The 18,631-nt window shown below is 38.2% G+C and overlaps 1 protein-coding gene across 3 annotated transcripts in view; it reads right to left on the bottom strand.

Moving 5' to 3' along the window:
* The window catches only part of mast3b (microtubule associated serine/threonine kinase 3b), a 34,771-nt gene extending 16,447 nt beyond the window's left edge, over positions 1 to 18,324 (bottom strand). The window contains exons 1-7 of one of the 3 annotated variants that reach the window (XM_015019455.1): positions 17,996 to 18,323; positions 14,425 to 14,514; positions 5,819 to 5,907; positions 4,107 to 4,179; positions 2,458 to 2,478; positions 2,084 to 2,162; positions 675 to 832 (exon numbers count right to left, since the gene is read on the bottom strand). In XM_015019455.1, coding sequence (XP_014874941.1) covers positions 675 to 832; positions 2,084 to 2,162; positions 2,458 to 2,478; positions 4,107 to 4,179; positions 5,819 to 5,907; positions 14,425 to 14,514; positions 17,996 to 18,042 — 557 coding nt within the window. In that variant the 5' untranslated portion in view covers positions 18,043 to 18,323. Of the gene's footprint in view, positions 1 to 674; positions 833 to 2,083; positions 2,163 to 2,457; positions 2,479 to 4,106; positions 4,180 to 5,818; positions 5,908 to 9,935; positions 10,124 to 14,424; positions 14,515 to 17,995 lie in introns of those variants that run through there. The other 2 variants (XM_015019462.1, XM_015019469.1) reach the window with 2 other exon arrangements.
* Between the last annotated feature and the right edge of the window lie 307 nt (positions 18,325 to 18,631).

Raw genomic sequence — 18,631 nt, 5'->3', positions numbered from 1 at the left:
ACTTTTTTTTACTTTCCATCCAGAAAAACGAGCAGCTAAAACTTTCTCTTCAAAATATACACTGAGGGTTCTTACTCATTTTCTATAGTCATATTTCCAGATTTTCCAGACTAATTTCCTGAATCCTCAGTCATTTTAAAGAGATTTATAAAAGTATAAACACAAAGATTCATTACAGATTGTTGCCAGGTTTAAAACAAGGATCCTGCAAAAATATGATGGATAAAAAAAACATGTTTTTCTGTCATTTATTTATTCCAGACACATTCTAAAGATAAAAAAAAAAGTTTTAAGGCAGGAAGTGATGTCACATTGCTATTACTTATTTTATTGTTTCTGTAAGTACCAATACTATTTGGTGCCCCGATTGCAGTTTTCTGGCCGATTACCAATCTTTAAAAATGCTGATTTAGATTTTGACCGATCTTGATTTTTTTCTGAAAAGTTGCTGAATACAGCTACAAAGACTCTAATGTGGCATCAGTGGAATGACTGTTGATAACCTTGCATGTGCAGACGTGACCTGGCAGAGGAAAAGGGGGGCAGTGGCTTATGAAATCGGTTTCTTGTGCCGATCACAGATCTCTCAAAATTAAGGAAACATGGGGTGTTGATTTACTGGATAGCTCCTAACAAATACAGACAGTAAGCACATATTTTTTAGGATTATCTACCTGAGGCTCCTTGACCGAGGTCGTATGACCGGTGAGGGCCGTCCGTCCTCATCAGTAATGCTGTCTGTGCTGCGGAAGTGCTTGAAAAGGAAGTGGAGCTCATCTTGGGTTGGCTGGTAAGGAAGTTGATGAAGGCGCTCCTGGGAGGATGAGGATGACTACACAGACAAAATTAGATCATTATTCTTATTAGATCATTCTACTAATCCTAACCGTTTTGCTTACATTTACTTTCACATTTTGTTTTTGTCAGGCTATTAAAGCGCTGAAGCTAGAAGCAACTGTGATAAACTTCTGAAACAAAAATTATTCAAATAAAAGAAGAGGCTACGACTCAGCAGAAGAGCTAGGGGATGGCAATGGAAAAACATACACAGGAAGCAACACATAGCAGTTCATATCAGCACTAATACAAAGGAAAACTGTCTCAAACCGAATGAGTCATGTTGCAAAGAGGGCAATTATGATTCAAGCCGAACTATTTCGACGAGTTCTTTGTGCAGAAATTTGACAGTGTCAACATCACAAATTCATCAAATCATGTTTCCTTTTCGTCTTGGAAGCCAATGTTACTTGTTAGGCCCTGCCTTTTAGGGGCATGATTCTGAGAAAGAAGGATGAGCTAATAATCCAGAAAACCACAAACATGATCTGACAGGTTGGACTTCCTTCCCTCTGTCTCCAACTCAGGGCGTCTGTGGAGGTTTTCTGATGGGTCTCGAACTCAAAAGAATGAGGAGTAAGTACTGAAGTGTTTGTCGGAAGCAGGCAGGAATTTAAACGCTTCTGCTAATTTTGGACGGAGGGTAAACAATAATGAAAGCAACCAAACCACTTCTTTTTTAAATATTATATCTGAAAAGGCCAATGAAGACCTTTGAAAAGATCACTGGTTCTCATTGACCTTTGGGCCTACACTGTCTGACCCTGACTAATTAACTACCTCATTAAATACAACACATCTACTCTGATTACAGACCCTCCTCTCATCAAACTTGCCATCTGAAAGTTTCCACCATCACCAGACATTTTGAGATTTCTTTTCAAAAATTCGTCTTTCAGCAAAAAAGACTTCTGCACGCTGGTATTGTCGCAAATATAAAAGGTTTTCATGAAAGGCCATCAGAAATATAATCTTTTAACACAGACTCTTTTCTTACACCCCTCCCTTATTAACATCCAGACTGCGTGTTCTCCTTCTGATGTAGAGTTTCTAAGACTGCGAGAGTGACTCACTGAAGCAGACGACGCAGATAAACAATTAGCGGTTTGTCATCTTGGGCTTGGCATTTTCTGGCCCTCATTGCACAAACGAAATGTGCTACTTGGGCTGACAGAAGTGTGAAAAATGCTTTGGCTGCCTTGTGTCAAGCAGCGAGGATGTTGTCGCGTTTCTGGGGGTCACTTACCGAGACGGTGGAGCTCGGCGGATTGGTTCCATAGCCGGATGAAGGGAGGGAAGCCAGAGACCATCGTCGGCCCTCACCTCTGAGACACACGAGCAGAAGCGTGTTATGTAAGCCTCGGCAGCAAACACATTAGTTAGTTAGATGTGAGGGTCCCTATATGAGAGGCAATCCTGTTACTATAAGAGCATACAATTATTGCTCATATTCACATAGAAGGCTTCTTCTTATTTTTAATTTTTTCATTTTTTATTTACAGCATCCCTGTCTTATCTGGCCTGAGGCAATGCTTTAGAAATTGAAGCTTTACGTCAGAAGGAACATTTTGTGAAAAACAAACAGAAAAGTAAGAAGTGAAGAATTCAAAAAGAAGCTACCTTTCAGCACGAGCCAAATGACTGAGATCAGGACAGCAAAGGGGGGGAAGAGAAAAGCAAAGACAGAGAACCTGTGAGTTTCAGGATTCTTGCACAAGCGATCCTGTGACCTCTGGCATTCAGCTGAGGGATTAGTACTGACAACACTGCCTTCCTTGCCAGTTTTCATTTGTCCAGATACAAAGAGTTAGACGACACAGAAATTAATTTCAGAGTATTTCTTTTTACGTAACAGAAAACACCGAAGTCTTGAGCTGTGCAAGTTTGAAGTTTCTATAAATGTTTTTTTTTTTTAAGAGTGAAAGCATGACATCTCAGAGGTGACAAGCACACTAAACAACACCTTTTAAAGCATAAGAACAGACACATTTATATGTGCAAACACATTTATATGTGTTTGCACACACTTGTGATACCTTAAAAAATAGGATTATGTCTGTTTTATTACATAGTTAGTTACTGAAATACTTGTGCAGACTGAAATCTCCCAAGTTATTATATAATATTTCTAAGGCTAAAATGTTTAAAATTAAATATTCATCCATTAGCTTTCATCTCTGGTAAGATTTTCGCTTAAATCAGCAAAAATTGTCTCTAAGCAGAGGGTTAGAGGGGAAGCACCTAAAACGCTCATCAGTTTTTAATGACTGTTCTCGAGTTTCTACGAGGTGCAGCCGTACTCGAAGGGCTCACACGCCTGCAGCAAGACAAGCGTGTTGTCAAGGGAACCCGATTGAATGATGTGCAAGTGGGCATCAGGGGGTAGCCTCGGTATGTTTGCTCTCCTCCTGCTGAGGGGGAGTCAGCTGTAAGAAGACCTGGCAGAGGAAGAGGAGGGAAGGTGTGAGGGCTCTGGGCTGAGTCAGCCTCCATCACCGTACTGCTGCTTCTCCTTCCTTTCCTCTTCCTCTGTCCTCTTGCTCTAGAGAGGGTTCCCTGGAAACCCCTCTACAGCGATATCAAGAATAAAATTTAGCTTTTTTTTTTTTAACTTTTGTATATGCGTTTAGTTCATTTTGATTGTCAAGTTACAACAAGCTACAAAAACTTTACCTACTTTTAGTTCATCTTGGTGATCCCTTGCATAGAAACATATTACGGTCCAAAAACCACAAACTACAAAGTAAACTGAAACAAGATGCTTGCAAAGATTGTATAAAAAGACACACAACACTCAGCTGTGGGAAAACCAAACATTTTTCGAAACCTGTCTTGATGAAATTAAAATGTGTTAGATTTGGAGGGAAACGAGGGAAACTCTCATGCCAGAGAACAGCATCTCAACTCAGAAGTACGGGGGTGGATGCATCATGTTGCCTGGGGGAGTGGGGGGGTTGTGCAGAAAAGACTGGTGCACTGCACGAAATATACATTACATGAATAAATAGAAATAATTTTGGTGAATGTAACTGATCTAAAACATGAAAAGTTTAGCTTAATTTGATCTCAGACAGTGAGAGAAAAAAAAAGGTATGTAGGTAAACATCAGACTTCAGTAATGTGTGTAATAAAGAGAAATACAATTTAAATCAGAATGCTAAATACAGGTGTATTAAAAGCAACTACGTTAATCAAAAACTATCGAAGCAACCAAACAAAGATGTGGCCCAACAGGAAGAACAAGCTTTCACCAGATCGGGTTGGCATACCTCCGGGCAAATGGAAAGTTGAGGCAGGCACTGGTCGACACATTTCGAGGGCTGTCTAGAGGGCTGCTCACAGCTAAACAAGGAAACTCAATGTCATTAGCAGAACAATTCACAGCTGTAAAAACAGACACATGGCAATAGCACAAGCAAACTGTCTCGGGTCTATTTGCAATGGGCAATGTCCCAAAAATAGTGACGTCATGTCTGGCACCTTTAAAAAGGGAAACATAAGTCAATAATGCCGAAGATCAAACATCAGAGCTCGGCATTACTTTTCCAAACATTACGCCACCGATCTGCAAACAGTAAAACCAGGGGAAAATCCTCAGTCTGCATTGTTTTTGCTGGAATCTGGGGATGCGGGTTCACTAGAGACTGTGTTTGTTTACATCCAGCCTGTAGAATGCCCAATTAGGGCTTGATTTTATTCTGTGATTAGATACTCCTTAGCATGATTGAGTTCAAAAGGGAACGCATCTGCATATTGCCGCTATGAAGAGCTCTTGAGCAAAACTGTTCTCACAGAGCACAGCTGCCTGATGGTGTTAAGGGGCTTTGCGCTGTGTGCACTGCTGTTCGAAAAACCAGGAAGATAACACCCAAATATTTAGAAATGTGAAACTGAGGAAGGAGTTGAGTCATCCCTCACTTCTTTATATTTTTTGCTTGCAAAAAGCCCGATTTCTTTGTCTTTTGTAAGTGATTTGTTGCAGAACTTCTCCAGGGTCCATGATGTTTTTGCTTAAGGTTTACAAAATACTATTTTTGCTGTTGGTATATTTGAGGGATTTTGGGCATGTTTTCTTCTCAATATGAATAACAATGACGCTTATTTTCCCTATTTGTGCTTAAACAATTCATGTTTTAATAACCCCTTGACTGTCATAACGACACAGGTGTCTTCATGGATCCATTGACTTGTAAGCATTTTGCGGGTGACGGTTAAGGGATTAGAAAGCAAAGCAAACATTCATCTGATAATTGCTCTAACAAAGTCTACAAACATTTTGATGACGAACACTTTCAGGACAAACTGCTGGTTTGAAGTTCTGCACTGTGTTTTATGTTTACATTCGGCCCTCTGTACATGAAGAGTTATTTTATGCTCCAACATAAAATAACTGGTCATGCTGAAACATAAGACAAACACCAGCATGTTAGGGATTCCAGTTTTAAACCTCTCCTCAATTTCCTGCTCTAAAGACTGTTTCCTCATCTGGAGTTGTTCCAGCTCTGTGACGCAGGACGACGTCTTGAACCAGCTTATAAGTTGTGGCTCATCATTGTCAACTTGGCCCGCCTCATTTAAATCCACTGTATTAGCACTAGACAACTCCATGCAGATGACTAACTATTTGCTTCCCTATTTTACATTGTTTTTCTTGTGTGATTGTACTTGTGTTATTTCATAATCTGAATTACTAATTTAGGTTTACGTTATGCCAAATTTAGGTGAAGAAAAAAATGAGGTCACGACTGCTTGTCCTCCAAGGTTTCGCCAGTATATTTCTTAACGTAGCTGGCTTGTGATGATGATTCTTTTAAGAACTTTCGTCAGCTGTAATCAAACCAGCTACATACGCAAATTACTGTGGCACTTGAATTTAAAGTTGATCACAAGAACCAGCTTTCAAAGCTTTTCAACCAGGATTAATGCCCGTCATCGCTTAAGCTTTGCGACAGAAAGGAACCGTCGTCAAAACAATCGTTACCTGTGTGGAGTGAGAGCGGGGACAGAGGCCGTGACAGCGTGGGTGAGGGCGTCCCGACGCCAAGACTCTTCCTGTTGCTGCTGCGACAGCTGAAGCGCAAACAGAGGAAGACACAGTCAACACACGTCGCTTATCTGCATCTCTCCAAACAATTCACATGGAAATCATTCTGTGCGAGTTTGCATACTGAGCAGCAGAGGCAGAACAGGGAAAAGAAGAATGGAAGAAATCAAGTCTAACCACCTGATTAATTGCAGTTTTCAAATGCACACGGTAAGCAGCATGAGGACTTGGAAAAATAAAGTAGGCCGAATCAATTTGAAGCAGGAACGACTGGTAATCTATGCGAATGAAATCATTTTATTCATCCCTCTGGTCCCTGCATTTGCAAAGCAGGGGCTATGCGAACAGTGTACTCTCGTCTTGCTCTCAGAGAGCTGATAACTGGGTTTTACTTTCTTGCAATGACAATTGAAGTATTTTATTTGAATCCCCACCCAAGACAGTATCAGTCAGGAGAGAAACAACCCCAGTGTATTCACCGAAACCAAGCGTAATTGCAGTGGCTCTGGCTGTATTCATCTGCAATCGTGCATTTGACTAAATGCAGTGCTTCAGGTTGTCTTTATGTACAGGAGTCAGACTGTGTGTGTGTTTGCAGAGCAGCAGCTTGTAGACATAAAAGCTCTGAGACGGCATCAGTTGGCAGATTAAAAGACACTTGACCTCTAAAGTAGTAGACTATTATCCTCTAAGCACCGACTGTTGTGGAGAACTGAATGACACAAAAACATACCTGTTTGTGTGTAAATCGTACCATATAGTACGTTTGTACCTTTCATACAATATGGTTTTTAAGTATAAAAACCACCATTTGAATTTGAGTTTATCTCAAAGTCACTCAGACATACAATAAGCAAATGAGATATACTGGAGAATGACATTTTTTTTTCTTTCTGTTTGATCAATAAAACTATGTTTGACAGCTTGAAGAGGTGAAAAAAAGACTAAAGAAAAGCCTCAGAAAATCTATACAATCCACAGCTGAAGCAGCAGACACATTATGTGTTTACATATTTCAGAAATGTAGTCACAGAGAGACAACTAGAAGAGACTACAAGATGACATCAGCGTTCCTCTTAGCCTTTAACCTAAATAGGAAGGCGCCATGTAAGGAAAACATGCGACGTATGGTACACTGCAAAAACAGATATTCTTCTCCTTTATGTTCATAGCAAACACAGACTTCCAATAATGAGTAGTCAGTCCAGCAACTATTAAAACAATAAAATAAAATCCAATATCAATATCCATATCAACAATAAATTTTAGAAAAAAGTTTCTTCTGACCATCATCTTCTGGTTTGGCAACAACAATTAAAAAAAAAAAAGTTAGTTGTAGTTCCTGCATAACCTGACCATCTGCTTACTTTCAAAACTTTTGTTTCTGCAGTATTAAACAATAACCATTATCAAATACATTACAGGTTTTAAGAGCCTGAATGCATAAAAAAAAGTTCAACTTATTAGACTCCAGGCAATACTTTGTTTTGTGTGGTAAAGATACATTTCTGATATATTTGCACCGATTACAATATACCGCCAGTAGTAATTGTCCACACATGGTGCTGTTTAAACCTTTAAAATAAATAAAGGTTATTAGTAGAGGTGGATGTGTGCAATCACAATTTCCAGACATAAAATATAGCTGTTAAAACATTTTTCTTTTTAAGATCTGAATCAGTTTGTGAAATTTTGTCAACTTGTGAAGGTTTCAGAGAGGTTTAGATCTGTTTCATGTGCTGAGTGAAGGCTGAAGAACAGACATTTGTCTCATTGCTCAGAGGCAAAAGGCCTCTGACCTGTCCTGGTGAGCACAGGCAGACCTTTGTGTACCAAAACGGTTGACCAGGGAGTTTTACAAACTGGTGACCAGCCAAACAGATAGACCGTATCTTTCTGAAGACCGAAAATATCCAGCTAAGCTAATTTACTTAGCATTAGTTGTTACGTACTACAGCCATCTGGTTTTTTTAGTTTTTACTGGAATGCTAACAGACATCATTTTAATTCCAAAGTTGGATCATCTCCAGCTTGATGAAGACCAGAGTCGACTCTCACAGGAAGCAATCTTTACACTTTGGACATTGACATTTTCTCATTCTTGGCCACACCCCTCACTTCTGTTATTTCTCTAATCTGTAACTCCAAAGATTCCCATTGGATGTTCTTAAAGCTCACATCCTCTACCAGAAGCAACCTACTGAAACTTTTCTGAACATACGTTTCTCCTCTTCTTTTAATGCTGCTTCAAACCAAATAGATTATGCGACTAACTTCTACAGCAGCGCATGCTTATAGGAATAGTATGACAGTGCCTAATCCATTGTATTATTGCACTCTACAATAACAATAATACAATTAAGTTTATACATCAGACAGCTGAAGACTAACCACAGGTATCAAATAGTTGATGCATGCACACATCAATTACAAACTAACTGATGTATGCATGCATACATCATCACAACTGAGGAATTTCTTAAAGAATCAATTTCACTTCAAAGATGCAAAGATTTACAAACAATGCGAGGACAACTGGGACATCTATAGATCTTAGTTACCAAATATAGATACACTTTATAGTTTAATACAGATGAGACTTATCATACTTAGCGCATGGAGCTGAAATCTCTTCATCTTTGCCCTCTGAGATTTACCTCAACCTGTGAGATTATTTCCACCTTCAGAGCAGCTCTGCCATGAGAAAGATTATACAACTACAACTACAAAGCTACAGGCAAATGCAGGACAAAACAGCATGGTCATATCAGATGAAGAGGGAAAAACAGTTGAGAGCCAAAAAAAGGAAACCGACTGTCAACAAGCTCAAGGCTGCAGGGGGAGAGGGCTGTGTGTGCATCAACAGCAACAGCAGGCCCAGCTAGAACGACAGATGTCTGGAGCCGTGGAAGCATGTGTGTTCTTTTTTTTTCTTTTTGAGCATCAGACCAGAGAAGCAATAATAGAAAATAAACTCAGACCGCAATAAAAAAAAAAATCACATTGCTATTCAATCATCTGACAAATAAATAAAGTCCTGACCAGATTTTAAATAATCATTAAATAAAGGGGAGAATGCACTGATCAGGCTTATCCACAGCTGATTCTGATATCCAATTTTCACTGACATTTTACCAATTCCAATTTTGTTTTCTTTTAACATAACGCACCAAACAGAAAAATCTGTGATGGAGGTTCTGCCTTAGTGTTGGTTCTGAATCCAAGAGAAAACGAAGGAATTTCAATATTAGCACCATTTATGCATCAAAGAAACGTTTATCAGATTTTTTACACATCAAAAAGTGCATACTTTTTTATTTAATAACTGAAAATAGTTTCAAGTGCTGTTGTTTTAGGAGGAAATTGACATTTTATTTATTGCGACTTGGTAAATCTATAATCATATTGTAATTTCATGAGAACTGTTAAAAATATTATTTTCTAGGTTCTATTCTTTAAATTTTATTAGTTTTTTATTATTATAATTATTACTCTACAACTTACCAGTTAGTTAAAGCCAATGGCACTATCGCAATATTATTGATTTGCTAAAAATAAATGTTGGTTGCATTACTGTAATTTTTAAAACATTTGTGCCTCTTTACATTTCAAAAGAGGCAAAAAAAAAAGCCTCTTTTGAAATGCAAACAATGCAGAAACCTGCAACGGATCCTGTGTGAAACCCTGATTCAGGTTTACAGGTAAACACGACATCAGAACGGTGGAAATCAGACACCTTGTTACCATGACCAAGTTTCATGGTAACCCACACTGTATCTGTTTCTTTAGGCCTGCCAAACCGCTCCTTTTGTTCAGCCACAGCCAGAGAAACTTGCAATCAGAGCTGCTGAAAAATGCTGATGATCATTAAGGACTAACGATGCTTTTTCTTAAACTAGCATGCTGTGGCTCTGTTGACACCCAAATAAATAAAACAAATGTGTGTTAGCCTGCGCCAAGAGCAGACATCACTCACATTTAAATCAACAAAGGGTCACGTTTAAGCTTTTAAAAACAGTTTTTGTCATCACATACGAACTCCTTATTAAAGTACCTTTTGGATCGTTTCAGCAGCGAAACAGGAACAAAACGGGATTTGTTCTGGCTCGGAACCGCAGAACAGTGACTCGGATCCGACATCCTGAAAAAAAATTTCAAGCGAAATAACCCTGTCTCCAACTTAACGAGGGATTTTTCTTTTTTCTTTTACAAAACTGCAGCTCTGGTGGATGTGAAAGCCGCTTCTTCCCCTCCTCCTCCCGCCGCTACTGCTGCTGCTGCTGTCCCCACCATCGTATCTTCTTCTCTGGGATTCCTTTTGTATTCATTCTGTCTGCCGCGTGCTGTTCGGTCCCAGAGGCTGCGGAGCTCCCGTCCTTCACATCCTCCGGTCCGCCGTCCCACAGCAGCCCTCAGTCCGGAAAGCCATGGCAGGTGGTCAAGTGTGTGTAAGACCGTCTGACGACAACAACAACAATCGTACACACAATAGTTTTTGGCAGAGCAGCCGCTAGCTGCGTGTGCGACCGTGTGAGGAAGCTGGAGACTGTTGATGCGTTCAGGTGCTGCTCGGTAATCTCGGTTACACACTGCTACTATGTATTCCGTTTGAACAAATTGTGTACAATGTAGCTTACATAAATACTGTTTAGTCGACATTAAAAGGGCAATTATGCCTAGAAAATATTTGAGCACTGTACCATACGACCTGAATCAGTTAGTACGAATGTAGTTTAAATAAAAATATTATTTATTATTAATAATATAATATATAAATATTATTTAATAAATTTCTTATTAATGAGAAGGAACATTATATCTTACACAGTGAGTGTAAAATAAATGTAGACTAATTGCTGCATATTGCATATCAATCATTTCTTGCATAATGTTTTTTATTAACAATTTTGTAAATCGTCAGCCAGATGATTTGATGTTTTAATCTTACTTTATACCATTGATATACAGAAAATGAAAATGGAAAATAGCTCAATCAGGTGCATTTACATTATGGACTGAAGTGGTCATGTTGATTAATATGCCCTCACTTTTCTAATAAATAAAAATCTTTAAAGCATTTAAGAGTTTCTCTCTTTGGTAGTTAAGCATTTATGACTCAATCATTTAAAAACTAGATATCTGTCCTTTATAGCACGTTCATCTTCACCGTTTCAAAAATATAATAAGGAAATGTGCAAATCACAAAGATGCACTTTAAAACGTATGTCCACTAATGGCATACATTTTGTTTTAATACATATATTAAAACAAAATTATATTGAAATTAATCTTACAAAAACAGAAGAAGAATCCCAAAGCAGCTTGTTATAATATACATGAATGCATATATTAGTTATGCAGAAATTGATTGTTGGTATGTTGTTGTTAGGGGTTACCCTGTCTATAAAAAAACTAAAAAGCAGTTTTATGAAGGGCTGTTTTTCTGTTGAATAATGTCTTGTTTGGCTTTGTTTGCCAAAAGTATAAACATTTATAATTACATTCATCTTCAATTTGATAAATAATGACACACAAAGTAGTGTCCCATACATTTAGAAATTTTAACCCTTTATAAGTCCAGGCAAAATATTTTAAAACATCATTAAGCACAAACTGTACAACTTCTGGTAGAGTGTAGCCAATACTTGCAGTGCATGCTTCTTTTGCAGTAGGGAAAGCAAAATGTCGCACAGAACCTGAAAGCAACTGAAAAAGGTGGATCATACCATGAGGAGCCAGGTAGAGGGAAGATAGAGTCAAACTTCATACTTTGTATGTTCCGCTGTGTAAAGCTCTGTTTGCTATCTATTTGTACCTTTGTGTCAACAGTTATAATAACTGAAATAATTAGTATTTAACAACTGATTTTTCTAAGATTAAAAGATTAAAACTGACCCAGAAAACTTTACCTCATTGCTCCCAGCTTTATTATGAGGTTTGGGTTTCTGTCTTGATTTATACAACATATTGCCCCACTAAAAACGGATTTAGTTATTTTTTTTAGGGTTTTTTTTTTTTTTTTATTTTGAAACAATTAAAAAATGTATAACCCTCTTTTTAAAAAAAAAAAAAAGAAAAAAAAAAGGTGCTTAATCAAACATCAGAATCTTAAAATAACTTTGAACGTTGCTATACTCAATCTCCAGAAATCAACTTTGGTATAATTTTAGTATAATTTTAGGAAACGCGAAATAATTTCCCTTTTTCTACCTATAGTTTCTCCAGTCCACGTATTCACTTTGTGCAGTAATGGCTCAGCATCCTATCTGCAGAATCTCAGCCTTTTCACCAGATATGAGGCAGATTGTTGTCATATTTACTTTGAGACATACTTTTCCATTAGTATTGCTGAGCCAAGCTGCTGCACACGATGTGCCAAAATCAAAGACTGATGTCAGGAAGCAAATCACTTACATCCAAAGATAGACTCTGATGCAAGAGTAGGAACATGTTTCTGGATTTGTGAAGTAACAATGGAGGGGGTTTAAAAAAGGGTGGCTGTCTCCAATGTAAAAACAGTGTGAATGAAGAACAAACACCTCCTGCCATGCTGTGGCACGACTGTCTGAAAGGGAGCTTACTGTGCGTCTGTGACAGATTTTCGCAGCTTAAATAAAATTTGCTGATTTTTTTTTTTCTTCTTCTTTTTGCCCCCCGACAGAGTGAGTAAGATTCATTAAAGTACAGAGCGTACTGAGACAGCCAAGCACAGCTCAAACATCCAGAAACATGCTGGATGCAGCAGTCTATGTTTGCAGTGCTGCCTTCCTCCACAGCACCCTGCACTGTTACCAAGCAACCCGCAGAGGCACAACTGATAGGTCGAAATAGGAGCACCTCAATATACGGTGGAAAAAAGCAAACAAAACTCTGAAATTTTTACCCAGTTATTTCTTTTCGGTGCAACAGCTCCCTTTATTCGGCTCTTGTTTTTACCAGTACTCCATCATCTGAGTCTGTTTCAACCTGTTCTTGTCTATGTCACCTATCAGTCCCTGCATTTATGTCTCATAATTGTCATTTTTAACAACTAGAGATGCAACCTTTATTAATTGCCTAAGGGTAACAATGGCAGATTTTCTGAAGGTATCCACAGCAATATGAATCGTTATTTGCTGATTATGAATCTGTAATCATAAAGCCAGAGCAACAAAGACAAGTTGTAATTTTTTTTTTTTTTTAACTACTGCACAGAACTTTTAAACATCAGCTAATTTCTTTTAGCAGTGCTTCCATGGATACTGGCTGATTGTTTTAATCAGTAGCTCTCCAGGCTTTTTCAAGAGCTTCTGTGTTGGAGTCCATTGTGCACAAGTGAAACCATGCAAGCCAGGTTAAAAAAATAAATAAATAAAAATAAGCGAAGATCTTACACAGGACTGTAATTCTTCATCCACTGCATTTAGCTCCTGTCAAACTGTCTTAATGTTCATGATTTTTGTTTTATTCTTCATTATTTTTATTTGTTTTATCCCAAATGACATACGTTGAAAGAGGATAGCAGTTCTTTTGGACATAGAATAGTTTGAAAAATGATTCAATTAACACATACTAAAACATACAAATCAGATAAAACGTGCAGAATAAAAGCAGTAATGCAGATAAAACAGAGACTCTTCTTTTGAGAAGAATCTCTGTAGCAGTCTGCTTTTGCTTTTTTGTAGCTTTGCTTTTGCATGTTGCAGTTCTGTTTCCCTGATATATACAGCTAAGAAGCTTCATGGTGAGGATGAGAGGTCTCTGATAATATTCATGTTCCTGCAGTGGCTATGAAACTGGTAAGAGACAGAAGGTAGTGACACTGAAATTACCTTTCTAATATTCCTTCACTGTCTTCTGTAGGGATCTGTTTCATGCTGTAGCACCACATTTTGGTACTGCTACACACGTTGTGAGGATGCTAGACTGCAGCCTTTTTACAGATGCAAATAGAGAATTGGGAGCAAATTGTTTCTTTGTGTCTGGCTACTTTGCTAAACAGCCAAAGTATCAAATGTAAATCTGACTCCACATTGTCTTTTATGAGAAAAACTCTGGGTCATACCAGAGTTTAGTCTGCTGTTTAAATAAAATGTTCTAATTTTTTTTACCCTCTTCCAACTGAAGAGCAGAAAACAAATACAAATTTCTCTGAAAGTAGGTAAAAACTACAAATGAAAGAAAAACAGCTGATATCCAAAAATGTCAGAAGGTCTTTATAAAGCTAAAGGAAATATTAATCGAAGTAAATTATAAAAAACTGGAAGCAACCGGTAATGAATGCTTGCAATTCATTACCGGTCAGGATTTAATGTCAAAAACTATATAAACTATATAAACCGTTTTTAAAGGCTTTCATACAGCCTTTAAAAACAGCTCCGAATGAATAAAAATATTTTCCAAACAAGACAAATTATACACATGCAACCCTATTAGAGTACTGGAGCTAAACAATTTTCTTTTCTGTCAGTCAAAATGTCAATATAAGAAGTCCAGTGTGGTTGGATTATAACTTAAATACCTCTTGGAATAATTACAGTTGTTGTGTGACCTAGCTGTCTTACCTCCATGGATGTAGGGTTTGTAAGGGGCTGCAGGGACTGCAGGGGCTGCATGGGCTCAGGAGGGTCGGGCTCTGGCAAGTGGGGGACAAGCTGCAAGGGAAGACATGGTGGCATGGATTAGAGAGCTGAGTCAGGAGTTTGACAAGTCACCGACTGACGTCAGAGTGTTGTCCTGTAGGGTTAGAGGTTTGTGCCTGTCACTTCAATGATGGACTCTCAGCAAGTCGTAAGCATTTGTGACAGGGTGCTTGGATGCATCATCCGGCAGGTTTATCATTTCATGTCAGCAGAAATTGATCAATGATGTGTCAGTGAGCCAGAAAAGTAATTTTATCTTCTAATATGTCAAACTAATATTTACCTCAGTATTAGAATTTCATCAGAACAGAAATATTTCCGAGGCCACAAAATAGAGTTGGGGAGAAAAATGTTTAATCCATCCATCCTCTGGAAATTTGTGTCTTGAAAATGTTTGATTTAAAAAAAAAAATAAAAAAAAAAATAAAAAAAAAAACCTTTTAGTAACTGGATCAAAGAGTTTCTGAGGGTCTGATAAGACTTAAGCAGATACATTATGATGTAAGATTTACATAATCCTCAACTTTACACCTCAGTGCACCATTTTTGCATAAAGATATGCAAGCTCAGCCTGCTCAGCCACCCTAAGGTGTACATCGTACTAACGCTGACCGGGCAAAAAGGCTATTTCCTATTGATTTATCTGCTCAGATGTAAGCTCTGCCTTCTGGGCTCGACTATTGTCTTTGTGCTGCAGAAGCTTCTCAAAGTACAGCATTGACTAGCACAGCACTAATGAACGTGTTGTCATAGTAATGCAGGAGGAGGGTGAAAAAAACAACTCTTTGTACAAAGAGTCCTCATTCTCTAAATTCAACTCATAATCATACAACAAATACCAGGCATGCAATTCCCTCAAGGATTATAGATATAACGTTCTTATAGGTGTTTCTGTGCTGCATTGTCCTTCATTTATGTCTTCTCTTTTAACTCACCCCTGTCCAAAGTGTGAAGTGAGTAGAGAGTCTCAGAATGACTCAATGGTGGCATTAACGCTGAATTTATAATTTTACTTGGATGTACACAAGGGCTACAACTACACAATGGGAGTATGATTTAGGATGTTTCCAGCTATTTGCTTTTTCCTGCCTTATTATGCAAACATCCCTGCATACAAAAGAACTCTAATAAAATTAAGCAAATATGAAAACACTCAGTTAAGCACAGGCAAAAGTTTTACGCCTTTCTGTTCATGTTTGATGGTGATGTTTTGGTTCGGAGATGCCATTAAAAACCCGTAACTCCTCCCTTTCTCATGGAGGGTGAAAACCTCCTCTGAATCCCCGCTCTACGCAGGAACAGATGCTACAGAGTGCCTAAAAATGAAAATGACATGAAAATAGCGCATGCTCAGCTGAGATGGTTCATGCAGGAGGCAGATGGATGGATCAGAGAGTAAGGATGTGAGCAAGTAGCTCCTACGCCTTATGGATCAGCATTTTGTGGGCACCATGTACCCCCCCCACCCCTTCACTATATAAAGAAAAGCTGCATTCACTTAGGAGGAAGAGTGGGTGGACGTAAAACTGCAGTCCTTTCACATAATTTAATGAAAATGGAAATCACAGGTTCGTAAGATAATAAGAAAATTACATATCTGTCTTTCTTCATGTCTAAAAACTTGTTTCTCAAAGTGCTGAGGAGTGGAGGGCGGTGTGTGATTCATTCAAAAATCATGCGGTGAGAAGACCGCTGAGCTGAAAATCTTAAAGAAATAAAATTAGGAAAATATTCAGTCAGGAGTTGCAATTTTTTATTTTTTTTGGCCTGATCTCCATATCTTCAGAGGTGCTAACAGCTCCTGTTCAAAACTGACAGCTTGACTTCTACTCCTCAGGTTTAAATATTAATAGACAAGCAGGAGGAGTGAGTTGTTTGCCCTTGATTTCTTAGACTAATTTAAGAACTCAAAATTTTTCCAAATTTATATATACAGCTTTAAAAACTGAGCTGAGACAAAGAAAAAAAAAAAAAACACATCAGTGTGTGTTTTGACAACTGGATCTTCTCATCGGAAATTAAACACATTAAAAAAGTAGTTGGTTGATTTTCATTGAAATACAAGCTGTTTATCTTCATGGTGACATCAACAAAGAAAAGATATTCAAAGTTGGTTAGATTTCCATATTTAAATAATAAAACACATAGCATTACAGAAAAAGAGTGAATAATAACGTGGCGCACCCCGGCAGTTTATCTTGCGTTAGCTAAAGCTATCTGATTGTACCATCTAACAGCTGGCATCCAGGGTTTGCACTAATGGATGATGAGTCTTTTAAGACATTTTTGCTGGGTTGTTTTAAATTAGGAACATTTGTCCAATTCATCCAGAGTAAATGGACCATGTAAGGTCTTGACTTAAGTCTGGGCCACTTCAATAACTTTATTTTGTTTTTTTCGCCATTCAGCAGGAGGCTTTGGGCTATGATGGCCTGATGAATAAAACCAACCTGTTGTTAACAACTAAAATGTATTTCCATCTTCTTGGCAAGTTGTTGGAAGGGGACGGTTGGTATTTCTTTGGTCATGTGATCACAGTTCAACTTCCACCTAATCAGTGCTATGCCTATCACTGATCATATTATTTACACACACGAGTTAAATGCAGAAAATAATGACTAGAAATATTTTTCTTTGCCCAACCTTTAGCACCTTGACCCCTTTGCCTTCCCCCCCCCCACTTTTTTGTGCCACTGACATTGACTGTCATGCAACGCTGGGTTGTGGGGAGTTTACCTGAAGCAAAGAAGCTGTGGAGAAGTCAGCGGGATGGTTGCTTTTATTTCAGGCGTCAAAAGGGTATGAAATGTAATGCAATATTGAAATATGACTTACTGGCTATAACAGCAATATCTACATTGGATATTGATGTTATCCCAAATTTTCACATTGTTGCATCCCTAATTAACATGTATTTGGTAACAAAAAAAAGTTTTTATTTTTATTTTACATAACCTTATGGAAATCTATCTATCTATCTATCTATCTATCTATCTATCTATCTATCTATCTATCTATCTATCTATCTATCTATCTATCTATCTATCTATCTATCGTAGAAAAGAAATAGCGCCTCCTAGAGCCGCAGTATGTGAAGCTGGTGGACCACCTGTCTAGGAATATAGAAAGCTGTATATATTTTTTTTCTTATAGTGTAAGACAACTTCTTTGCAGAGCATACCACACACCCACACGTATATTTTATACTTTAAAATTATAGATATAGATATATACATATATAGATATAGATATAAACATACATACGTGAGTTATCACCTGCATTTGGTATCTTTCAGTGCTTTGGAATATTCCTGTTTTTGTTAGTTTAGAGAAGAGTCACAACGAATTAAAAAGTCTGTTGACACTGAACACAACACGGACGTAAACGCTTTCATTTCCCCTCTTGCAGCAACTTTTAAACACCGCAGTTTCACAGCCCTGAAGCGGCTGCACCACAAATATAAACATACTAATAATAAAAAGCGGAACTTACTCCAAAGTCAGAGAGGGGATCTTCAGTTTATCTCGCCTGGACTTCATGCTTGCCGAAGCAGGAGCTTCAGTTCTCACACAGCGCGGCACCGCTCGGTCTCACCGCCGGCTTCCAGCCTCTCATCGCCGTCGTGTCTCACTAAAAATACACAGGGTACCGTCTAACTGCAACTTCAGCGGAATCCGAAAAGAAGAAAAAATAAATAAGTAAAAAAACAAGACAGGATAGAGCGTAGTTATAAACGAGCGGAATGAGCATCTAATGCCTGTTGTCCGTGAATGAGGCGCATCGCGGAGAGACTGCCACAGATATCGAGGGAGCGACGGGTCACCGCGAACCTCCATGTGACTGGTGGGAAGGGGGGCTGAGGGAGGGAAGGGGGTGGGGGGGGAATCAATTTCTCTGGTGGGTGACACTCAGCAGAGGCGAGGAAGAAGGTGGCGTTAATGTAGACCGCAAACACATTCTGCATGTTGTCATTTTAAAGAAACATTGTAAACAAATTCAGTTTAAATCAGTTTAAACATTTCTCCTGTTTTTGTTCATTATTTTTAACCAAACTATATCTGCGTTTTCTAAAAAAAAAAAAAAAAAAAAAAAAAAAAAAAATAAAATTTTTAATTTTTTTGAAAAATT

Source organism: Poecilia latipinna, unplaced genomic scaffold (genome assembly GCF_001443285.1).
Source record: "Poecilia latipinna isolate Pla-1442-1.1 unplaced genomic scaffold, P_latipinna-1.0 Scaffold81, whole genome shotgun sequence".
Classification (NCBI taxonomy): Eukaryota; Metazoa; Chordata; class Actinopteri; order Cyprinodontiformes; family Poeciliidae; genus Poecilia; species Poecilia latipinna.
This window is presented reverse-complemented; position numbering and strand designations above follow the sequence as displayed.